Source organism: Ahaetulla prasina, chromosome 3 (assembly GCF_028640845.1).
Source record: "Ahaetulla prasina isolate Xishuangbanna chromosome 3, ASM2864084v1, whole genome shotgun sequence".
Classification (NCBI taxonomy): domain Eukaryota; kingdom Metazoa; phylum Chordata; class Lepidosauria; order Squamata; family Colubridae; genus Ahaetulla; species Ahaetulla prasina.
Window position 1 is genome coordinate 25,694,476 of NC_080541.1, and position 26,474 is coordinate 25,720,949.

At 37.8% G+C, this 26,474-nt stretch overlaps 1 protein-coding gene across 1 annotated transcript in view; it reads left to right on the top strand.

Moving 5' to 3' along the window:
• CSMD3 (CUB and Sushi multiple domains 3) overlaps nucleotides 1-26,196 on the top strand; it is a 782,898-nt gene extending 756,702 nt beyond the window's left edge. The window contains exons 67-71 of the mRNA XM_058175006.1: nucleotides 1,648-1,806; nucleotides 10,299-10,411; nucleotides 12,859-12,946; nucleotides 17,670-17,805; nucleotides 26,026-26,196. Of these exons, the coding sequence (XP_058030989.1) occupies nucleotides 1,648-1,806; nucleotides 10,299-10,411; nucleotides 12,859-12,946; nucleotides 17,670-17,805; nucleotides 26,026-26,185 (656 nt within the window). The 3' untranslated portion in view covers nucleotides 26,186-26,196. The remainder of the gene's footprint in view (nucleotides 1-1,647; nucleotides 1,807-10,298; nucleotides 10,412-12,858; nucleotides 12,947-17,669; nucleotides 17,806-26,025) is intronic.
• The last annotated feature ends 278 nt before the right edge of the window (nucleotides 26,197-26,474 follow it).

The window sequence follows — 26,474 nt, forward strand, 5'->3', positions numbered from 1 at the left end:
GACACTTAAAACATTGATTTTAGAAAGTATAAAAACAGATTAAGGAGCTAGAAGAACTGTAATAAGCCTTCTCATGACAAATCGTTGATTATAAAGAAAATATGTTAACAGGGGATGCTGAAAACTGGACAGTAAAAGAAGCAGAAAGCTTATAAGATATCTGAGTTTGTAAGAATTTAACGATATTTGGGTACAAATATTTGGGTATATACTCAGAAATTATTCTGCAGATGGTCTGCTATTATAAATATGTATTTTAAAAATGTTATAGAAGAAAAAATATCTTGCTGGACAAAACAGTAAGAATCTTGCAATGAATCTACAAATTAAACTTTCCGATAAAGTAAAAGGGATATACAAACAATAAATTGAAGATTGACTTGGATAACTTTTTTATCTTGGATTTACAAGAGACATATTAAAGTTGTGAAGGAGTTTCTGAAAAGAAACAAACAGAGAAAGTTCCTAAGAAATCAATTTTGACACTTTTTAAAAGAACTAAAGATCAATAGTCTTAAAAGTAAAGGGAAAGGAAAAGACACCAACAGATGAAGAAGTGATAGGGAAAGTTTTAGATTGTGCCAAAATGGACAAAATAATTAAGGAGGAAGAAAAGACAGATTATTATATGGCTATATGAATGGTATGAATGGCTTGAGGCTAGAAATAAAGGGAAAAAATAAAGAGGAGAAATTAGAAATGTACAATGTGTAAATAATAAATATATAAGAATGTAGAACAGTAAAGATATTAGTATTAGATAATTTAATGTAAATAAAGAAAATGGGATAAGAAAGAAAATAAAATAATAAATGAGATATGGGGAAAAAGGTATAAAAGCGAAGAAATGCTAAGAAATAGAGATAGTTATATGTTGTATGTTGTGTGTTTGTCAGATTGTGTATCACAATAAAACAATAAAAAAGCCAAAAAAAAACAAGCAAAGGGAAAGGAAAGCTAAATTGGTTGATTTGATCAAAGTTAAAATATATATAAAATATATAAAAAATATATAGGTTGTATTTCTGGTAGCTCTTAATGGATTTTTTTTAACCATGACCGAATGACCAGCCTATAAAGATTTGCTTATGACAAGAGATAAGATATGAAATGAAAAGAGGGTTGAGTTTTTTTGCTGTATTTTAAAAGTAATAAGTTATTGTGTTGAAAATAAAGAAATATAAAACTGATTTATTTGATTGAGGTTATACTATGTATGTTATTATTATTTTTTTGTTGATTAGGAACGAATGATAAAGCTTTATCATTTAGAGATAAGAGATAACATATGGGAAGATCTTTTGTTGAAATATCAGAGAAGGTGATAAATTACTGAAATTGTACTTGTTTTGAAGGGGGGAGGCATTTTATTTATCTATTTTCTCTGCATTTTATTTTTATTAAATAACTGATATGGAAATGTTAAAATTCTTGAAGATGCAAAGCTGTAACATATAGTGGCATAGAACTTACAGAAAACAAACTAAAAAGGAAAAAAAAAGGTATTTCCAGGATAGAATTCTGCCACTCAACATTTCTCAAGTAATTTTTATTTAATGTTCTAATCTCATTTTAATTAATATTATTGTAGCTCTAATGTTGTTTAATGTTTTTTTTTCATATTTAGACTTTGTTTTTATTTTGCAGTTCCTGATGATGTGTTTGCTCAGAATTACATATGGAAAGGATCCTACAATTATAAAGGCAAAAAGCAGCCAATGACCTTGACTGTTACTCATTTCAATGCATCGTCTGGAAGAGTGAATGCGACCCTTACTAATAGCAATATGGAATTGTTGCTTTCAGGTAGGAACAACAATTATAAATGTCTATATTTAATTCTTTTGACATGTCTGCCAACAGCCTGATACCCATTTCATGGAAGTGATGGTCATTGTAAAGCCCTTCACAGTTTTGATGTTGGATATTTTCAAGACGAACTTATTCAAGTAGAATCTCACCGCTCCATGTGATTTCGTATGGAGTGATTGTGCTCGACACCCACACTGAAAGTGATCAGCACACTCCACACATTCAAATGTCTCTCCCAAAACAGTTTCATAAAATGGTAAATACAGACCTCTTCAGGAAAGTGCGTGGATCTGTCTGATGGTAGTAACACTTTAATTGTAGTTTAATGAAGAAGATTTGTTGATATTGGTCCTACAAATATTTTGCAGTTGTTCTGTTGGGTTATTCTAAACAAGAATCATGAGGTAACACATATTTAAGAATGCAGAAGCCACCTTCATAGCATTAGACCTGCAACTTTCTTTTAACCCTGAAGTCAATAAAATATCTAGATCTGCATGAAAGACTATGGCCCATAACCTTCAAGAAAGAGGCTTTTTAGGTTCAGTGAATTGATTCAGGATAATAGTAACCACAACCTACAATCAATATCAACCACTCTGACATTTCCTGTTTCAATTGAGCTCTTATTACTTATGAGGTTTAGATTTGAGTTTTGCAGAAATTCTTACGTTGAAATGTTTTATTGAAGGGTGGTTATTTCTGAATTGACATGTTTAGAATTGCACTGCTAAATATGCTATACACAGGATTATATCTTCTATTCCAAACAGTAGTACCATTTAATGGCTATTGAACAAAGAGACATATGAAGCCACACTTGATTACTTAGAAAAGATTGATTTGAACAATTACTTCAAATATATTTTTCTTCTATAAAAACAGAAAGCACAGTTTAGTATTTTTGACTATTTAATGGTCTGTAATTTCCTGCCTCAAACTACATTATAGAGGACATTAGATAATGATTATATGTAAAACATTAAGCAAAGTAAAGCCAAACGGGTTCTTAAAGATTTGGGATGGTTGTTTGGGAATGGATAATTACATGCATAATTACATGCCTCGCTAGTTCAAATACACAAACTACAAGGGGAGTTGAAAGAATTTCTAAAGGCTCAAATTTCTGCTCAAGACAAAAAACTTAAGAAAATTGAGGAGAAATTATTGGAAATTAAAAATTCTGCTACAGCTGAGAATGAAGATTTACAAGAAGAAGTGAACTCAGCCTTTATGACTATGATTGAATTTATACAAAAGCTGGATGGAAAAGTGCATGAGATTGATCAAATTGAAAGTAAGGGAGGATAATTTAAATTCTTTTTTTATATATAAAATGTTTTATAGATGGTATTTGGAAATTTAGTTGGAGTGTATTTGTTTTAATTTGCAAGTAAAATGAGGGAGATATATTTTATTGAGGTTATTTTATTAATGGTGGATTTTGTTACTTCGGATAAAAATTGATGTTGGGTTTAAAGTGTTGGGGGGAAAAATTAAAATAAAAATTAAAACAGAAAGGGAGTTGCTTAAGGTTAAAATGTTATAAAATATAAAATGGTTATAAAATATTTGTAACTTATTGTGATGATGCTAGTGTAACATTGGAAGATGGATTATATGCTTGTCATCAAAGACTAGAGGTTGGAAATATTGAACTTGTTGGAAACTTCAATGTATCAGACTGAAAACCCACAAGAAAATATACTGGAATGAGGAAGATGGACTGATAATATTTAGAATAATTATTGGATGAAGAAACATCAAATATTTTATGAACGAACATTTCCTTCTTCTTTGTTTTTCTTTATGGAGAAGGGGAGTTGAGGTTCTAGGGTAGGGATGGGAATTTATGGTTAATTAGGGTATTCTAGCTTATGATTGTTAGATCGTATACCTTGTATTCTGCTCTGGGAAGTCGGGGGGGGGTTGATGGTGGGTGGGTGGGGGTTGGATGTAATGGGGAAAAAAATTATTGTAAAACTTTTTCAATAAAAAAGAAAAGAAAAGGAAGTGATGTGTGAAAAAGGCTCAGATAGCTATCTCTCCCCCAACTCCTCAATTCTCATGAAATTAGGGAGAAAAGAGAGAAATTGGGAAGAATATCCAGACTCCCAAGATTCTGTTACTATAGTTGTTCTAATAAAAGTACCTTTAGGGCTGCAACAACTTAAGATCTTGACAAACTGAAAATGGGTATGGATAGCGGGGTAACATGATAGCAGTGTTCCAATTTCTAAGGGGCTGCCACAAAAAGAGAGGATCAGCCTGTTCTCCAAAGCACCACCAGATCAGGACAAGGAGCAATGGATAAGGAAACTAATCAAGATGAGAACCAATTAAGGAGAAATTTCCCGATGCTTAGAACAATTAATCAGTGGAATGAATTGCCTCTAGAAGTTGTAGGTGTACTAACACTGGAGGTTTTTAAGAAGAGATTGGACAACCATCAAGCACTGAGGGAGTTGGACTTGAAGTTGGACCCTTCTAACTTTGTTATTCTGTTACTTTACAGCATTCTGACTAAAGTGGAATAAGACTACTCCAAGGAAATTGAATTTGACATTTTTTTAATGTAACCACAGCATTACACAAAGCATGTGTATGTAACCACAGCATTACACAATGCTGTGTAATGTATAATGTAACCATTTGACATTTTTTTAATGTAACCACAGCATTACACAAAGCATGTGTATGTAACCACAGCATTACACAAAGCAGATACACAAAGAAGGAACCCCACTCAGACCCATAGTCAGCTCCATAGGCTCACCTCTACAAAACCTAGCCAAATTTCTCGCCAAACAACTACAACCCTATGCAGAATCCATCGCCTCACACGTAAAAAACTCATTCCAGTTCATAGATATCATAAAGAAACAAAACTTACAGCCCAGCGACCTACTCGTGAGCTTTGATGTCATATCCCTCTTCACCCAAGTGCCAATCAAAGAAGCCTTGACAGCTATCCAAAACAAATATAACCCCCCCCCCAAGCACATCCTAGATCTGACCAACCATTGCCTATCCAACACATACTTCATCTATAACGGACAAAAATACAAACAAATAGAAGGAGCACCCATGGGATCACCCCTCTCACCTGTCATTGCCAACCTCTACATGGAACACTTTGAAACCCAAGCACTAGAAAAATCTGATCACAAACCCAAACTCTGGCTCAGATACGTAGATGTCACCTTCATAATCTGGCCACACAGGAAAGAAAAACTTGACAACTTCCTCACACACCTCAATAGCCTACACCCCAAAATACAGTTCACCATGGAAACAGAAGTTAACAACCAACTTCCCTTCCTAGATGTCTTAGTCTACAAGAAACCGAATGGCTCCCTAGGACACACCATCTACCAGAAGAAAACACACACAAACCGCTATCTGCACGCACTCTCACACCACCACCCAGCACAGATCAACTCCGTAGCCAAGACACGCATCTCTAGAACAAAACGCTTAGCTGACGAACAACACCTAAAAACCGAACTACACACTCTCACAAACGTACTAACATCCAATGGATTCCAGAGAAATAAGATTATCAAACTAATCCAAAAAGAACCCCCCACTAAAACCCAAGACAGAGAAGAAGAAAACGGCACAGCCCTCCTCCCATATATAAAAGGCACCACAGACAGAATCAGCAAGATCCTCCACAAACATAACATCAAGACAGCATTCTGCACAAACCAAAAAATATCCACCATCCTAAGAAACCCCAAAGACAAAATTGAGTTAGAAAATCAAGGAGTATATGAAATCCCATGCACCGCCTGCCCCACCACATACATTGGACAAACCAACAGAAGAATAAGTGCACGCATTGAAGAACACAAGAACTCAGTCAAAAAAGAGGAACCAACTTCTTCCCTGGTCCAACACTTTAAAGTCACAGGACACGATATTGACTTTAAAAAGACCAGAACTATCGCCAAAACTGAACACTTTAACAACAGAATAATCAGAGAAGCCATCGAGATAGAAAAACACCCACACAGTATGAACAAACAAGATGCTACTTCCCGCCTACCAGCATTTGGAAACCCACCCTTATTTACAAACGAGTCCCTAACATGAGGAATGACACCAGACCCACACTCACGAGGTCCACACAGGATGTCACCACCACACATCCACCCAGAAAGCAGACCCAAACCCACACTGATCATGAAGCACGACCAAGGACCAGAAGCCAGACCACAGCTGCAACATTAGCCATTTCGAACCCCTCCAATCCATACATGCAGCAGACTGACACCCACTATGAAGATGTAGCATGACCACGACCACGAAGCCAAACAACAGCAGTGCAGCTCACCAGCTCAAATCCCCCTGCAACTCAGACTAATCTGAGCACAACCAAGCCCCACCCAAACAGGACACACCCCCAGCCAATCAGAGCACAAAAAAACCCCAGCCAATCAGAGCACAGCCAAGCTCCCACCCAATCAGTTCAAACCCCCACTAGCAGTTAAAAAGGAAGAAACAGCTGCGATCACACATTGCTCCCAGAAGCACGAAGCTGAAGCCTGAAGATGACAAATGAGACTTCGTCGAAACGTCGCCAAGACACTTTCAATTTTACGTGGGAGAAAACCCAAATAACCAAAGACCTACATATATATATATATATATGTTCCTTCTTTGTGTATCTGAGCCAGAGTTTGGGTTTGTGATCAGATTTTTCTAGAGCTTGGGTTTCAAAGTGTTCCATGTAGAGGTTGGCAATGACAGGTGAGAGGGGTGATCCCATGGGTGCTCCTTCTATTTCTTGCTTCTGTGTAGCAACAGAAATTCCAAAAAATCTTGATCTCCAAAAAATATGCAAAAAAAACATTGCAAAACCATATGATGGGTATTAAACTGAGATTAGATTAAAATACGAAATCTTCTGTAATGTTCAAATTATTTTCATTCTGAGCACATTTCCTCAATCAAGTAATACATTGCAGATGCATTTTTAAATCAAGCACAGTGCAGTAGGTTTTTTTTTTAGTGCAGGTATATCTTGATTAAGAAAAAAACACTAATACAGGTAAACAATGCATTACACCTAGCATCTCGAGTTACACACAGTTAAAGATAGTCTTGTTTTAGGAAGGATGATTAATCACAGGAGATCTATTTATATTTATCTATCAAATTCCTTGTGTGTCCAATCACACTTGGCCAATAAAATTCTATTCTATTCTATTCTATTCTATCTATATGTATGTATGTATGTATGTATGTATGTATGTACGTACACACACACACACACACACACACACACACACACACTCACAGACACACACACATATTTGGAGGAAAACCTATGAATGTTGTAGAGAAAACCGTCAGATGTGAGTTAGAGTTTCTGATTTCAGATCAGGCACATGCAACAATTCTTCTTTAAAAAAATCTTTAAAAAGAAATATATAGTTTAAAAATATATTTAAATTATTTTGTATGTTCATTTATATATTTTAATAGAAATAGAACTTCAGTAATACTAAAGAATAGCTTTCAAGAATGACTTGAGATCGACTGTTGTTCTATATGCACAGAATCTCCATACAGAGAAATATTATTATTTAATACATTTACATGCTGTCCATCTCATTGTCAGGTGATGAGCAGCAAGACTGATCTACTCGCTCTAATTGTAATTTATGCAAGGCTACTTTTTGTTTGATTGGTTTTGATTTTGTTTTTGGGTTTTTTTTTTCATAACGAATTGTGAACTGTTGCTAATTTGTATGCTATCCTTTAACTATGATAGCTATACTTGACAGCTAACATTTGGATTTTCCCATGCACAGACATCTAAATTCTTGGAAACTGCTACTTTTCAAATGGAAACTTTCCAGAAATGTAATTTCTGAATCAGAAGGATGTCTCAAAGGAGTATTGGATGGCTCCTTATGCAAGTCCATTTGCTGTTGAACCTTGCAGCGTCTGCAAGAGTGCTCAATCATAATTTGCCAAAAAGAATAATCCAAGGAATTCTTCAAGGAAGATGATTCATTCACCCTGTTAAAACCTGTCAGTTTAACTTCAGCTTCCAATCTTTTCCTGAATTCAGTAATTATGTTGGCAAAGAAAGGAGACATCTGATTATAGCTGAACATCTGCTTCCTTTTGGCCAGTTAAACTTAGACATGGACAATACTGAGAAATACCATACAATGTAGCTGTAAGGTCTGATATTTCCCCCAACAATCATTTTACCAACCTCAGAAGGATGGAACACTGAATCAATTTTGAACCAGCCAGAATCGAACTTCTGGCAGTGGGCAAATTTAGCCTTCAATACTGCATTCTAACCACTTCTAACAGGTCTGATTCTAAATTCCTTACAAAGCAAGTGGCTAATCTAATGTCTACTGAGAGTTGCCCCAGTAATATAGAAGTTGTTTCTTAAACTTTAAACTTGAAAACATTCTTTGAATTGATCCCCAGGATAGCTTAGGAAAGGGGTTTTCTTGGTTTGAATCCATTCAAATTTACTAGCTAAATGAGTATCCTACCCATTTATAAAGAAGACATTGATACAGACTCCTAGGATGACATGTTGAAAAAGAAAGCATATATTTTAAGTGGATAATTACTGAAAGTTGTACTATGTTTTTCCCAAAATATCTTTGTGAAAATGCATTTTGAACACAATTAACAGCAAAATTAAAAAAGATTAGATATTATGATGAGTCAAAGACATCCTTAAATAAACCTTACTTCAGACACACTATCATATATAAACAAGTTAATTGATTATGTGTCATCAGGTTAGTGTTGGCTCTTAGTAAACAGATAAATAGCTTTTTTCCAGGAGCATCTGGTCCCAACTTAGTCCTTCAGGTTTTCCAGTAGTACATCTATTACTGAAATTAAGTCAATTGATCTTGCTACTGTATCAACTCATAGGTCTTAGTCCTGGTTTTTTTCCCAAGCTGAAAGTATCAGGGATTCACCTACTCCCTTTTTCAAGTAAAGTATGTCTCTGATTTATGGGTATGTCCTAAATGTATAGTAGCCATCCTTTAGAACTGTTGAAGCATACTAGTCAAGGTTTCATCTCTGCAAAGCAGAAAAATTATGGTCTAAACATCATCTTAACATGGAGGTTGAGAATGTTGTTTGGTCTTCTAAATCTACTACTTTTGGTTTTCTAAATCTATTATAGTGGATTTAGAAAACTATCTTAGTATTTTACAGAGGATCAATGTGTTGACAATGAACACTGAACAAGGGTGCTTTTACATGAATTTTTGCTAACAGCTCCAAATTCTTTCTCTGCATACATGTGGGCTAGGGTTAGATTAAGTTTTCCCGAAGCATGTTGAAATTACCATTTGTAGATGAATACACCAATACATACCTATCTTTAGCACAGAACTACTTGTTATTTTATTATCTTATTTTATTATTTCCTTATATCTTGGATTTCTTCCTAGATTACAAATTGAGAGAGATGGAGGAAAGGAGGGAGGGAGGGAGGGAGGGAGGGAAGAAGGAAGGAAGGAAGGAAGGAAGGAAGGAAGGAAGGAAGGAAGGAAGGAAGGAAGGAAGGAAGGAAGGAAGGAAGGAAAACAAAGGATCTATGGGATGATTTTATTCAAGAGGAGGGAGGGAGGGAGAGAGAAAATGAATAAATGAATGAATGAATGAATATTATGTGGAGGACTTGAGTTGTAAGCTTCCATTGATAAGTGGGAACCTGTACCTGATACTTTCAGATTCTAGTATAATTCAGGTTTAATACAGCACCATAATGCCTTTAATCTTTTTCCACCATTATTATTACAATGTACATAAACAAATGTGTCTGTTTTTGTTTCCATAGACCCTTTATTTTCCTCCCTCCCTTCCTCCCTCTTTCTTCTCTTGAATAAAATCAAATATAGGCAGGCAAATTAGTAATAACTGGTTAGAAGAAAAATCATCAAAATGATTTTTGACACTGAATTTGTAGCAAATTTAGATTGGGTGTGCACAGTGTGTGTGTGTGTGTGCACGCGCAGGCATATAGATATATAATTCTATTCAGTCATGTCCAATTCTCAGGGAGTCCCTGAGCAAATCCCTGCTGTTTTCTTAGCAATGTTTTTCAGAAGTTGTTTGCCAATGCCTCCTTTCCTAGAGAAAGTGATGGATCAAGGTCATCAAACTGGCTTTGTGCCCAAGGTATCAGACCTCCTGGGTTTTGCCTGAAGCATTAATCACAATCTTAAATGGGCTGTTGTAGATGTTATGCTTACTGAAATAACTCTGGAACTGACCACTTGTTAAACTGTTGATTCACAACATGCAATTAAACAAATAGGTATGCTTTTTTTTTTAGTTACCTAAAGAGATATAAACACATAAGATACAAATATAAAGATATAAATCTTTGATCCTTGTGCTTCTCCGTTGCAAAGATGGTCTAAAGATGATTATTTTGGTTTTGTTTACTGGCTCAGATCAACTATGTTTATATTTTACAGGGTTGTATAAAAGTCAAGAAGCCCGTTTAATGCTCCATATATATCTCATTAAAGCACCACACCATACTTCTGTGAACAAACTGAAAGATGACAAATGGGCAATGGATGGCTTTGTGAGTATACTTCTGGCAAAATCCAATGTGTCTTAATAAAAAACGACTTGTGCATGAGACCAGAAAGAAGTCATTTTTAAAAAATGAAAGTTTAATTAGGAATGTTGAAAAATAGGCTTACACAGTCACTTGCTGACAAGACAAGAACAAATGTTGGTATTACAGGTTAGTGGCATTCATAAAGGTCATGGAAAATGCCATTGATTGGATTCAAAGGTAGACTAGTATGCAGGCAATATATACATTATGGATGACTACTTTCTTGCCTATAAATTTGTATTAGAAAACCGTGTCCTTACATATTCATAGAATGGATACACTTAGAACGGGTACACTCAGCTGCATTTCTACGTCATGGTATACCTGCTTTATACTTTCCAGGATGCAGTGTAACACTGATTAATAAGGAAAGATGTAACACAACATTACAATTAGAAAATGGGAATAATAGTCTAGTTTTTCTTTCAGGCACCTATGTCCACATCAGTCAGTGCAGTACTGTATCAGTCATTAGTACTTTGCAAAATAGAAACCCTGATAAGTGTGCTTTGTTTCTTTAGCAAAGTATACAATACTATTACTGTCTAGGTTGATTTGCAACCCAACAAGACAGACACAGACTTCAGAGGATAATTAGAACTGCAGAAAAAACAATTACTACCAACCTGCCTTCCATTGAGGACCTGTATACGGCACAAGTAAAAAAGAGGGCTGTGAAAATATTTACAGACCCCTCACATCCTGCACATAAACTGTTTCAACTCCTACCCTCAAAACGCTATAGAGCACTGCACACCAGAACAACTAGGCACAAGAACAGGTTTTTTTTCCGAATGCCATCACTCTGCCAAGCAAATAATTCCCTCAACACTGTCAAACTATTCACTAAATGTGCACTACTATTAATCTTCTCATCGTTCCCATCACCCACCTCCTTCCACTTATGACTGTATGACTGTAACTTTGTTGCTTGTATCCTTATGATTTATATTGATATATTGACCATCATTTGTGTTGTAAACGTTGTACCTTGATGAATGTATCTTTTCTTTTATGTACACTGAGAGCATATGCACCAAGACAAATTCCTTGTGTGTCCAATCACACTTGGCCAATAAAAAAAAAATTCTATTCTATTTTACATGATCATGTAGAAACCCTACATTCCTGTAAGCTTTGTAATTGACAAAAGATCAACATGCAGTGTTACTTATAACTATGTCATAGCGCAATACAAATTAATCGATTAAAGCAGCAATATTGCAAAGACAAATTAAAACGTGATGTGATAAATTTTCTATCGGTAACCTAATTAAAAATATATTTATTAGTTTGATTTCACTTAAAACTGTTAATAGTTTTAAAACTTTTAAAAGCTCTCAAAACAAGAAAGAATCTAATAAATTTAAAACATTGATTAAAACAAAATAGGCTAAACTAAGCACTGAATTTCAATGACAAATGCCTGGGGACACAGATTCTCATCTTTGCAGGTTTTCTAAACACTGGAAGAGTGGAGGCCATTTCATCCAAAAGGGTGAAGCAATACCGAAGAGCAATGCTAGAACAATATATTTCTGACTGGAGGGGCATCTTAAATCAAATCAAAGCTAGATTTTATTTATGGTCAAGACCAAAGAGGAATCTTAAAACATTTTTAAAAGTCTAGGTGGCAGTATCTATCTGAGTTGACTGTTCCAGATAAAAATTGGCTAGTAAGAAACACCAAGGAATATCAGGGGAAGTAAATACTAATGACAATCACATCCATAATGTCTTTAAAGCTGTCATGAATCAAAGTCAACCAAAAATAGTCTTTGCAACTACAGAAACATAAGATTATTTATTAGATGTTGAAGTTAGCTATTTTGTGAAACATAAACAGACAAATGAATCTTTTTTCTCTAATTGCTTTATAGATGGTTTTAGATACTAATAAAATTATAAGACATTTAAGGCCAGATAAGGAAAGACAACAAGCAAAGATTTTAAAAATCCTTTGGCTCAACTACCAATAAGAAGAATAGTAGATTTTTCCTTTTTTCTTTCTTTTCCATACTCTTCAAGTATTTTTAATATGTCTATTCTGGATTTTCATGTACTAGTTCCCCATTTTTCCTTTTTGCTTTTTTTATACTGTTTTTAATTTTTTTTGAGGATCTTTTAAAATAAAATAAGTAAATGCAACTACTTCCAAATTATCTTGGAGAAAATCTATCAATGTGATAGTTAGGAGTTGACAATGACTTGATGACATATAATCAGCTGATCACTTCCAGCTCAAAGAAATCTAATATCACTAACAATAATAAAATATATAAGTAATTGAATGACGAAAGTGATTTTTTCCCAGATTGAAAAAAATCTAATAAGCTTTTCAAGTTGCTACTGTAGATGTGCATATGCATATTAATTTTTCATACATTTCTTGTTATTATTCTGCATAGGTTTCTGCAGAACCTGATGGTGCAACTTATGTTTTTCAAGGATTTATTCAGGGTAAAGATTATGGTCAGTTCGGACTTCAAAGATTAGGTAAGCTGATGCTTTTAATTTAGACACAGTCAAACATTTTGCAGTCATGTGAAATCAACGAAGATGGGTCAATGAGTCATTCACGTACTGCTTCTGATAAAATTCTGGAAGGCAATCTACATGTGTATTTTTTACTTAATGTGGAGATATTTAGAGATTGGGAAGAGTGACACTACATCCCTTGACTCCATTTGAATTATGAATGACTTTTTTGATAGACTCATGGATAATATTTCAAGAAAAGCTAATTCCAGTCATAGACTGGAAACTGAAAGTATCTACATATGACACTTTTTCCCGTAGCCAAACTATACTGAATTAATTTTAAGTTTAGACTCCAAAATATTTTGAAAACGGGGTGGTGTTTTTCACCAAAGGTACATTAGAAAGTACATGATCTGGGGTATCCACAGCCAACTCAAGATTTCATCAAAATAGAGAAATGTGCATTGTGATGTCATAATACCAAATTGGTTAGTATGTGCCTAAAGCAATTGAGTTTGTATGGTGATGTTAAAATGCACATTTTGTTACTTGTCCCCTAGCCCAGTGATCACCAAACTTTCAGGACCACTAAATTCATAATTTTCAATCCCGCGGACCATTAATATGATGCCTAATGACCGACCAGGTGGGTATTGCTAAATGGTCATGTGACTGGATGGGCATTGCCAACTCGATGCCATTCATATTAAGGGGTGCCTCGCCAGCCTCTACTCACCCCTCTCTTCCCAGCCACTCCTTGCCTGCCCGCTCGGGCTCCTAAGGGCCCTGACAGGTAGCAGTTGTTGGAGCTAAGTAGCCACCATGAGAAAGAGTCCATAGTTTGAGGAACCTGATTTAGTGCAATATAAAAAATGCAAATAATTTTTCTGCGGACCAGCAAAATTTTCTCGCGGACCACTAGTGGTCCACGGACTACCAGTTGGTGACCGCTGCCCTAGCCAATACTACAGACTTCCTTGATGGGCAATCTAGTTAGATTAGATGATGGTCAGTTATCTGTATTTAACCAAAGTTCTGCTGATAAGAATGCATTTCCAGTATTTGGTATTTAGATACACTGAGACTATAAAACTATGAATAGTTTCAAATATTAGTTAAATGTATAATTCAGTAAGGTACAGTATTTTATTTCATCTTAGTTATGTATAGTGGAAATTTTCTTAGACTCTTCCCTCTCAGCAATTTCCATTCATTGTTCATTGTGCAATGTTGTTGAAATATTATACTTATTTCTGTACTTAAGTGGCTTAATTACAATTTTGCTATTCAAAATTTCATTACAGCAGGCATCTACTGCCTTCCAAATTGTTGTAGAAAGTGTGTGCTTGAGGGAAAGACCATTTCTATGAGAAAGATAGATAGATAGATAGATAGATAGATAGATAGATAGACAGACAGACAGACAGACAGACAGACAGACAGACAGACAGACAGACAGACAGACAGACAGACAGACAGACAGACAGACAGATGAAAGATGGATGGATGGTGGATGGATGGATGCAAAATGGATCTAAACAGGTGAAATTGCCATTTTCCCCTTTAAAGACAAAAAAAGAAAACTATTTTAATATGAGATAGTGGTAGCCCAAATTACTGTATCTGATTCAGCACCTACAAACATAAATGGTAAAATCTAGGTGTATGCTTTCGTTTATCCAAACATAATGTTTTTTTATTAGCCTTTTTAAGGAGAACTCTGGGAGCAATTTTGAAATTTATGTAATGCGCTTTGCTCTACGTGCATGTCTGCTTACCTTTTCTTCCAAATTCCTAAGTACTAATAAAATATAATTGCCTGCATCCATAAGCATATAAAAAAACAGGAGAAATGGGTAAAAGAAAATATTAAGCTGTAATTATTAGAGTCAATTTCTGTATAGTGGCACTTTTTTCCCCTTCTTAATTGAACACTTCTATTGCTATGTGTACTTATTCCTCAGGCACTAGAATCTCATTTAGCACAAACTGAATGGTCTTCCAAGAAGAATTTGTTATCTTGGCAGTGGTCTTCCCTCTCTTTCTGTGTGAGCATTTTTAAGTGTTTTCCAGCCCACTTTATAACAGATTTAAAAAGCAAACACAATTTGCATCTATATTGTTTATTTTTGCATAGGTTTTTGCCTGTGTTTGCCTTCTTTGGTCCATAACTGACTTCACCATGGAATTCTCCTATTCAGAGGAGATTTGCAGCTTAGGCATTGTTTTAGATTCAAAGTTTCTGCTCTGAGAACAGATAATATATGTGGTCAAGAGGCCTATGTACGTTTAAAACTTGTTTTCTAGTTGCAATGGTTTCTGGATTGGAAAGTCCCACGTACACTTGTCTGCAAACTATAGTGATTTGGATTGGGAAGTCGTACTCAATAGACACCACTGCTTTAGTCACCTTCCATTTGGATTACTGTAATACAACAGGTGTCAAACTCAATCGCATCACGTATTGTGTTGTATCACATTTTTTCCTTTGCGGAGCCGGGGTGGACGTGGCCTGTGTGTGACGCATCTGGCCCTTGGGCCACCGATTTCACCAACCTGAATAACACATGCGAACGCTCTTAACAAGCATTTGGCAGTACAACTGGTACAAAATGCAGCAGACTGGACAGTGATGGATGCATACTTGGGTGACCCTATTGCTTTGGGAATGGCATTGGTTGCCAGTTGATTACTACATGCAATTAAAGTTGTTGGTTGTGACCATTAAAGCCTTATATGGCTGGGGATCATATTCACCAATATTTGTCTCCCCATTTAAGCAGTTTCCTTATCTGATCGGAAAACTCACCTGTTTGAGAATGTCATCTAATGAGAGCAAGGAAAAGGATATTTTTAAATGGCATTCCTATGCTTTGAGTTAGGACGCGGTGGCTCAAGGGGCTAGGACGTTGAGATTGTTGATCGAAAGGTTGGCAGGTCGGCGGTTCGAATCCCTGGTGCTGCCGTGTAACGGGGTGAGCTCCCGTTACTTGTCCCAGCTTCTGCCAACCTAGCAGTTTCGAAAGCACATAAAAATGCAAGTAGAAAATATAGGGACCACCTTTGGTGGGAAGGTAACAGCGTTCCGTGCGCCTTTGGTGTAGAGTCATGCTGGCCACATGACCACGGAGACGTCTTCGGATAGCGCTGGCTCTTCGGCTTTGAAACGGAGATGAGCACTGCCCTCTAGAGTCGGCAACGACTAGCACATATGTGCAAGGGGACATACCTTTACCTATGCTTTGAAATTCTTTCCTTATCTCCTTCTGAATTTTTTGAAAGCAGTTAAGATCTAGCATTTCCAGAAGGAAGGCATTTTTTTGACGGCAAAACAGCCTGGTGGACGAATGACCCATGATTTTTTTTTCCTTTGTTCCTTGTAAGGTTGCGTGGATTCCCCCCCTCCCCCGGGTGCTTATATTCATTTTTGAAAGGGTTCTTTTTATGGTATTTTTAAATGTTCACAATCATTCCACCAGATGGAATCAGATAGCATAAACCATGTACGTAAATGAATAAAAAAATGGTTAGACACTCAACATGTGTAAGACAGAAATGGTACCGTAAAGTTGTAAAATTGTGAGGAAGTTTAAAAAGACAAAGAATGCATGAACTGATTGGGCTTCATTTAATTGCCCTTGTAGGAAGAGAAAGCATCTGGAATTATTCACACTTTTGAAGGATCTTTTATATGAAACAAGGTGTCAAACTCACATCATCACGGTGGCTTCACGTGACATATTGGGACATTGCTAAACTGGGTGTGGCCGGTGCATGACGCATCCGGCCCACGGGCCCGGAGTTTGACAGCCCTGAGGTAGAAGAAAGATTTTTACAGAAAGAAATGCAAGAAACATGCTTTAATCACAACTTAGGCAACTTAATCACAACTTTGTTATCTAGCCAGTTGTGTTTAATTTTTGCAAGCTAGTAATTGACTGTTTTCCTCCTGCAAGGCATAATTCTGGGACCTGGCTGGGATAGTCAGCATAGAGGATGATTACACAACCAAATTGCATATTTCATATCAGAAAGAGGCAAGGCTTTGTTTGTACAGTCACACCCAGTAGTTTGACTTTCTGACCACCCTGATGTTAATTATATATGTTCATTTGCAACAGATGCATCTCTTGCAGGAGGACGGTATCTTGCTATGGAAGCTGTTCAACTGGGAGTAATTAGCCTTTTAATAGATTGCAAAAGAACCTGCTCTTATAAGTGTGGAACCAGGAACTAATTAAGCACTGAAGCCAGTCTCCTGCACCTGGCATTGGGCATGGGGAACCTCACCAAACAGAAGCAGATTAATAATTATCTTCATAACCCTTTTCCCCTAATTTAGATTATAACCCTGGACATAAATATGACTTGATGTAATCCCAGTACTGTTGCAAACTTACTTGGGTGGAAAGAAACCAAATATTTTGGTTCATTTTAACCAGGACAATTTTTATCTGAAGCCAGTCATAAATTGCTTCGGTTTTTTAAAGTAGTTGACATCACATTTTGATTATCGGTTAGAAAGAGCAGGAACTCACATCTCAAATATATGTGTGATTCACTTTGTTTAGTTTGCAAAATAATTGGAAATAGTGATGCATTATAGAACAATAAAAAAAATGTGCATTTCTATAATATACATGTGTCTAAATATTTATAAATATTTGGAATACGTATTTTCCCATGACAGTAGTAACAGAAATAATGTTTATTTTTATCTTTTGTTTTGTTTTGCCAGGACTTAATATGTCTAAAGGATCAAATTCATTAAATCAATCACATGGTACAAACAGCAGTTCTGTGGCCATTGCTATTCTCGTGCCTTTTTTTGCCCTTATTTTAGCAGGCTTTGGATTTTACCTTTATAAACAAAGGTAGGTGGAATATACATCTATTTTGCATTCATAGTGATATATGATATATTTGCATGTGTGTGTGATTGTGTGTGTGTGTGTGTGTGTGTGTGTGTGTGTGTGTGTGTGGAGAGAGGGAGGGAGGGAGAGAGAGAGAGAGAGAGAGAGATTTTAAAAAGTATCACTTGAACAAATCAGAGATTAAAATTCAGTTTCTGAAATTCTCCCATTCCTTTGTACCTCATGCCTAGGATTATATACTTCAGTAATCATGTTTTCCACAAACTCAAGGACACCACCATTATTTACATTGTTTTCTTGACAACTGTTCAGCGTTTTTCGATAGTCATCTAGGCTGTATGGAGAATGGTGGTTGTTTCTTTGGGTTTTTTTTGGGGGGGGAGGACCTAATTATGAAATCCTGCTAGGTTCATCCAGGCTTCCAATCTATCAATCTACCTATACCTCTAAAAATGCATCCAGGGAAACTAGCAATTTGCATTAAAAATAATATATAATTAAATCAAAATTTACTTTGCATATAGGAAACACAGCAGAATACAGGAACTTCATACATCCCCAAAAGTATTTATGATGTACAGTACCTCTTCCTTTTCAGGTACTGATCAAAAATTAACACAAAAGTAAGGGAATAAAAATCTTACATTTCAAATTGTTCTGAGTGAAAAGCAAATTGTGATTAACACAGCAATCACAAAATAACAATGCTCATCCTAGATTACAATAAGCTACATCAATAGACTGAGTCACAACTCTAACCAAGTTTTGTGTGCATACCAATCTCATCTTGTTCAGGTTATACTGTCAGAGGAATATATTCTGTGGGGCATGGGTACTATCTAAATTGTATCACAACTATTTCTGATAATTCCGATTATCCAATTAGCTGTCCTTAGAGAAAAGCCACAAAAACTATTCCCAGGAATCATAGAATAGAATTTCAGGTCAAGTAAGTTAGCTCTTTCTCTGTTCTCAAGGGTGAAAGTGCCTACATCTTCCATCACTAGTTTACAGATTAACAGATTAATAGAGGTGGAAGGGACCTTGTAAGTCATCTAGTCCAACCCTTCCACCCTAGCAGGAGACCCTATACCATTTCTGACAGATGGTAGTGTCTTCTAGAAACCAGTGATGAAGCTCCCGCAACTTCTGAAGGCAAGTTTTTCCATTATTTGATTGTTCTCATTGTCAGAAAAGTTCTCTTTATTTCTAGGTTGAATCTGTCTTTGATCAGTTTTCAGCCATTATTTCTTGCCTGGCCTTCAGGTGCTTTGGAAAATAGCTTGACCCCTTCCTTTCTGTGGCAGCCCATCAAACATTGGAACACTGCTATCATGTTTCTCCTGGTCCTTCTCTTCACTAGACTAGTCATGCCGAGTACTTGTAACCATTTTTTGTATGTTGTAGCCTCCAATCCCCTAATCATCTTTGATGCTCTTCTCTGCCCACTTTCTAGAGTTTAATATCTTTTTTATACTGCGGTGACCAAAAATGGATGCAGTATTCTAGGTGTGGTCTTACTAAGGCTTTAGAAAATGATATTAGTACCTCACTTGATTTTGATTCTATCCCTCTGTTAATGCAGAAGGATGTTAATAGCTGGTTTAGCTGTAGAAGTCACCATCTCCACTTTTCTCTTCAGTATGATCTCTGAACTGTCATTGCTCTTCCCCATAGTTATGCCTTCCATTCTGATTGTTTCTTATCCCAAAAAGGTCAGTATAAAATAGTTCTGAAATAAATCTGCTCTACAGAACACAGAAGCAGGACAAGGAACATTGGGCATCTTTCCGATGCCAACTGAGGCGATATCTTTGATTGGCAATAGAAGGCAATGTCTTCTCCGATCTCTACAATGCTTTAGCACTGGTATTTGTCATGAAGTCATGGTTGGTTGGGAACTAGAAATATTGTTTTCCGTTTCTGAATTAGACTGTTCTCTAATTAATGTTTCCCAGCACACTTACTCTGCTATGACTGTTAAGTTTTAAGTTTTGTTTAATTGTTTATTTATTTTTATTTATTTATTTTTATTTATTTAATCGCATTTTTATACCGCCCTATCTCCCGGGGGACTCAGGGCGGTTTACAGCCTAATAAAAACATACATATAAATACAAAATAAAACACCAATTAAAAAACTTATTAAATAAGGCCGAATATTAAAAAATTGTGATAAAAATAATAAAACCCCGTTAAAACAAAATTTTAAATTTTAAATTCTAGTCCAGTCCTGCGCAAATAAATAGATGTATCTTAAGCTCGCGGCGAAAGGTTTGAAGGTCAGGAAGTTGGCGAAGTCCTGGGGGAAGTTCGTTCCAGAGGGTGGGAGCCCCCACAGAAAAGGCCCTTCCCCTGGGTGTCACCAGTCGGCACTGCCTGGCTGATGGCACCCTGAAGAGTCCCTCCCTGTGAGAGCGCACGGGTCGGTAGGAGGCAATTGGTGGCAGCAGACGGTCCCGTAGGTAACCCGGCCCTATGCCATGGAGCGCTTTGAAGATAGTTACCAAAACATTGAAGCGCACCTGAAAGGCCACAGGTAGCCAGTGCAGTCTGCGCAGGAGAGGTGTCACATGGGAGCCACGAGGGGCTCCCTCTATCACCCGCGCAGCCGCATTCTGGACCAACTGGAGCCTCCGGGTGCTCTTCAAGGAGAGCCCCATGTAGAGAGCATTGCAGTAATCCAGACGAGATGTCACAAGAGCATGAGTGACTGTGCATAGGGCATCCCGGTCTAGAAAGGGGCGCAACTGGTGAACCAGGCAAACCTGGTAAAAAGCTCTCCTGGAGACGGCCGTCAAATGGTCTTCAAAAGACAGCCGTCCATCCAGGAGAACGCCCAAGTTGCGCACCCTCTCCATTGGGGCCAATGACTCGCCCCCAACAGTCAGCTGTGGCTGCAGCCGACTGTACCGGGGTGCCGGCATCCACAGCCACTCTGTCTTGGAGGGATTGAGCTTGAGCCTGTTTCTCCCCATCCAGACCCATACGGCCTCCAGACACCGGGACAGCACTTCGATAGCTTCGTTGGGGTGGCCCGGTGTGGAAAACTACAGCTGAGTATCATCAGCGTATGGTTGGTTCCTCACACCGAAACCACTGATGATCTCACCCAGCAGCTTCATATAGATGTTGAACAGGAGAGGCGAGAGAATCGACCCCTGCGGTACCCCACAAGTGAGGCGCCTCGGGGTCGACCTCTGCCTTCCCATCAACACCGACTGCGACCGATCAGAGAGATAGGAGGAGAACCACCGATAAACGGTGCCTCCCACTCCCAATCCCTCCAACTGGTGCAGCAAGATACCATGGTCGATGGTATCAAAAGCCACTGAGAGGTCTAATAGGACCAAGGCAGAGGAATAACCCCTATCCCTGGCCCTCCAGAGATCATCAACCAATGCGACCAAAGCCGTCTCAGTGCTGTATCCGGGCCAAAAGCCGGACTGGAACGGGTCTAGATAGACAGTTTCATCCAGGTACCGGGGTAATTGACATGCCACCACACTCTCTACAACCTTCGCCACAAAGCGAAGGTTGGAGACCGGACGATAATTACCTAATACAACTGGGTCCAGGGAAGGCTTCTTGAGGAGAGGTCTCACCACCGCCTCTTTCAAGGCAGCCGGAAAGATCCCTTCCAACAAAGAAGCATTCATAATCCCCTGGAGCCAGCCTCATGTCACCTCCTGCGTGGCCAGTACCAACCAGGAGGGGCACGGGTCCAGTAAATACGTGGTTTGCAGGAACCACTTGCTTGATGACAAAAGTCCACTCTAAATGTGTTCTCCATTAATGGGAACACATTTGAAAAGTAAAAAGAACATCTACATAAATGATGTTGACCAGTCTGTACTGTTATGATGCAGCTGAACTATTTACCCCTTGTACATCTTATTACTTTCTTCATAATAAATTAAAATCACTTATAAAAAGTCTTCCATCTACATTAACTTCCTTTCACAACCATCAGAGATGCTTCGTAGATAAGGTCATTGTTTCACATTATACCTTTACTTTCAGTTTTTTGGAACTGTTGTAAATTACTGCCCTTTAGAGAGAAGCAACATATTCAAATGTCCCGATGCCTTGGAACACTGCAGTAATAATGGGTTTGCCGTGTACTTCACATATTGCCTATATTTCGTTTTTGACATGTACAGTATTGTAAATTGTATTCCTTGCATCATTTATCTTACATCGGCCATAAGTGCCATGAACAGTTTTATTACAGACAGCTGTTGCATAGCCATCATTGCCAATTCAGCTCCTATCAGTTTATGCTGTCATTACAGACTTTTGTCCAAGATTTATCCTACTGTTCTCACCTGGGAGATAGTTGTGCATAAAATACATAAACCAATGCCATGATCCTTTGATCGATCTTTTTCCAGTTCATATAAAATCTTGCTTTTTTTGTGAGGATTTTAGTCCTATCAGATATGAGTAATGAGGTAGGCTAATGTTTATAAATGTAAGATTCCACATGAAAATGTGCACATCTACTGTAGAATATAAAATAATGAAGACATAGTGGCTTAGTGATTAGAATGCAGTTGTTGTTACTGTTAGTTGTAAAGTCGTATCCGACCCATCGCAACCCCATGGACAACAATCCTCCAGGCCTTCCTGTCCTCTACCATCCTCTGGAGTCCATTTAAGCTCACGCCCACTGCTTTAGTGACTCCAACCAGCCACCTCATACTCTGTCATCCCCTTCTTCTTTTACCCTCAATCTTTCCCAGCATTAGGCACTTCTCCAGTGAGTTCTTCCCTCTCATTAGGTGGCCAAAGTATTTGAGTTCCATCTTCAGGATCTGGCCATCTAAAGAGCTGTCAGGGTTGATCTCCTCTAGGACTGACTAGTTTGATTGCCTTGCAGTCCAAGGGACTCACAAGAGTCTTCTCCAGCACCATAGTTCAAAGGCCTCAATTCTTTGGCGCTCTAGAATGCAATACTGCAGGCTAACTTTGCCCACTGCCAGGAGTTTGATCCCAACCAGCTCAAGGTTGACTCTCCATCATTCCAAGGCTGGTAAATGAGGATCCAGATTATTGGAGACAATATGCTGATATTGTAAACCCCCTCAGAGAGTGCTGTAAAGTCTAAGTGATATTGCTATAATGTTCTTTTGGCACTGCAGCACAATGAATGAAATCAAAAGTTATTCTGTGCTTTTCATCTGAGAGCTACACATTTTTAACACCCCAGAATTATCTAACAAGCTCTTTCTAACATCATCAAATGCAATCATTTAAGGCTTTAGAGAATTGGAACAATCTTTATTGTATTGTTGTACGCTGTCCAGACTCAACTTTCCATGAATAGAATAGAATAGAATAGAATAGAATAGAATAGAATAGAATAGAATAGAATAGAATAGAATAGAGTAGAGTAGAGTAGAGTAGAGTAGAGTAGAGTACAATTTAATTTTTTATTAGCCAAGTGTGATTGGACACACAAGGAATTTGTCCTGGTGCATATGCTCTCAGTGGACAGCCATACAAATTTGATTAGTGAATAATAATAATAAAATATCCTGAAGTCCAGTATCTCAGGTATGGCGGCTTTGATCAATACATTTGCTAAGAATCCTTCCTCTAAGCTGTATGACTGTGCTAGGCAGTAGCAGGATTGTTACTAGACATTCTGTACAGTCATCCAGTCTGCATATGATAGCTTACAGAGAATATAAAAGAGAATCTCCTGAAGCTTTAGTTTAGCCGTGTCTGACTTTCCTTCAGCTTAGCCATATCAGATCATGGATCAAGTAGAAACTTTGCATCAAGCCTGGGAAGCTTTACTGAGATGTACCGTATGGACAAGCACAGAGATGCCTGCGCATAACTATTACATCTGCTTGGGCAAGAAGTATGCACAATTTTCAGCAAACACTGCCTCATTAATTGGTTTATCAGAAGTGGACCGCTGCTGTTGATTCTTATCCATAAAAACTTCTATAATCTGGATGCAGGATTTTTGAGACAGAGAGACATCCTTTTCACCCAAAAATAAAGATTCATTATTTATACACATCTTTAACATTCTGTGTAACATTAAATAATTTAATTCACAAATTGATTTAAGTCTATGTTTAGTCTCTTCTGCACAATGTTCTCTAGTGTTGTTCTCCTTTGTGAAAGCTAGCAAGTACGCTAGCATAACAAATTTGCTGCCTTCATTTTCATCTCCATTCTGCTATGTGGCAGATGAGAGATTCGGTCTGCAAAAGGAGTGGGGTGAGGAGAGAGGCAGGCTGGAAAAATGCCTCTTTAGGTGCCAGATCGTCTGCAATCAATTCTCCATGCCCACAGAGCAATTGTAGGAATACAGGATTGGCACTAAAAGCGCCATTATCCCCTACTTTTCTCTTCCCATTTTCTTGCCACCCATGGTAAGAGATGCAGAAGGCAGCAAAACATTCTCTTCACAACACTTCTCTTGGTAGGTTAAGTGGAGGGAAGCAAGACATTAATCTATGGTGGGCAAATGTTCTCCTGTGACAACTAATACCTATATAGGGATGTACTTTTGACACGTCTACCTGTCTTCCAGAAGGCTGATGGGCATTTATCAAAAAGTACACCTTTCCAAGCCTCTGAATCAAACTCTTCTATGTATTCTCTGCTAGGGCTGATGGATAGGCTTACCTATACCTGTAGTGGTGACTAAGTGGTGTCTTCTTTAAACATGCATGCACAAATACACAACTTTGATACAGGGCTTGGGATCTGCTGCTAGGTCTGATGAAGTTGTTAGGAAAACTGGGAGGGTTGATTGTCTGGCAAGGTGAATGAGCCTCAGTTCTGCTATCAAAAAAAATGGTTGGCTGCAAAAACCATTGATCACAGAAGCTATGCTTGCCACAGCCTCAAGTGCCCAAAAAGGAGCAAGGCACAAATTTAACTCAATAGCCTGACTTCCAAAGATTGTGTTAGCTGAAAAGGAAAGTACCACATTAAAACTAGAAAAGGAAAAAAAGAGAGAGAGCATTGTAGGCCAGGGTGATTGAAAAATGATCTAATTTGTTTCCGTCTTCCTGAAATGTATCTTCCAGTCATGGTTAGAGGCTCCTAAAGAAGTTTTCTTGAAACGCATTTCCTTGGAAGCAAAATTATAAAATCCTTTTACTACGATCGTCCGAAAGGTGTTTTTCCAAAAGGCGCAACTAGACTTTCTTGGTTTTGTTTTTTTCCCTTTGAAAACATTTCATTTCTCATTGAAGTTCTGAAGAAACTTCTTGGATGAGAAGCAAAACATTTTCAATGGGAGAAAAAAAACCTCCAAGAAAAATGCAGTTGCCTTTTGAAAAAGCTCCTTTGGGACAACCATGACGTGGATGATTGAGAATCTTCACAGGCATTTTACAACAAGTAATTTTATTTATTTATTTATTTATTTATTTATTTATTTATTTATTCATATTTTTATACCGTCCTATCTCCCTAGGGACTCAGGGCGGTGTACAGCCATATAAAAACACATAAATATACAAAGTAAAACATTCATCTAAAAAACTTATTATATCGGCCAAATAATTAAAATAGACATATAAATAATAAAACCCAGTTTAAAACCAAATCTAAAATTTAAGCATTTAAAAATTTAAAAAACTTAAAAATCTAGTCCAGCCCTGCGCAAATGAATAAGTGTGTCTTAAGCTCGCGGCGGAAGGTCCGAAGGTCGGGAAGTTGACGAAGTCCTGGGGGGAGCTCGTTCCAGAGGGTGGGAGCCCCCACAGAAAAGGCCCTTCCCCTGGGTGTCGCCAGTCGGCACTGCCTGGCCGACGGCACCCTGAGGAGTCCCTCCCTGTGAGAGCGCACGGGCCGGTGGGAGGCATTCGGTGGCAGTAGACGGTCCCGTAAGTAACCCGGCCCTATGCCATGGAGCGCTTTGAAGATCATTACCAAAACCTTGAAGCGCACCCGGAAAACCACAAGCAGCCAGTGCAGTCTGCGCAGGAGAGGTGTTACATGGGAGCCACGAGGGGCTCCCTCTATCACCCGCGCAGCTGCATTCTGAACTACCTGGAGTCTCCGGGTGCTCCTCAAGGGGAGCCCCATGTAGAGAGCATTGCAGTAGTCCAGGCGAGATGTCACGAGAGCATGAGTGACCGTGCACAAGGCATCCGTGCATAAGAATTTTCTGTTCTGATATGCTGATTTATGAATGTAATAATCATTTGATTTAATCTTCTGTTCTTCTGCCATTCGCCACAGAACTGCACCGAAAACACAGTACACTGGTTGCTCTGTACATGAAAATAACAATGGACAAGCTGCTTTTGAAAACCCCATGTATGACACCAACGCAAAGTCTGTCGAAGGGAAGGCGGTGCGATTTGATCCAAACCTGAACACAGTTTGCACAATGGTATAACATTGCGATGACCTGACTGCAATGCTTTGAAGATTGAAATGCGGTCGTAGTGGACCTATCGTTCACTGGTTTTTAAAAGAAAAAAAAGAAAAAGAAAAGCACATTTTTCAGGTTTTCCTGGATCACCTTCTCCTGAGGATGAGACAGAGACTAGAGTGGGTTTCTTTTTTTCATAAATATATATTGACTTCATGGTTACTGTGGAGTATTTTACAGAACGTCTGCTGCACTCCATGAGTGCTTATTCACAGTTTATTTGCTTTTTTAAAAAAGAAGATTATTCTAAAAA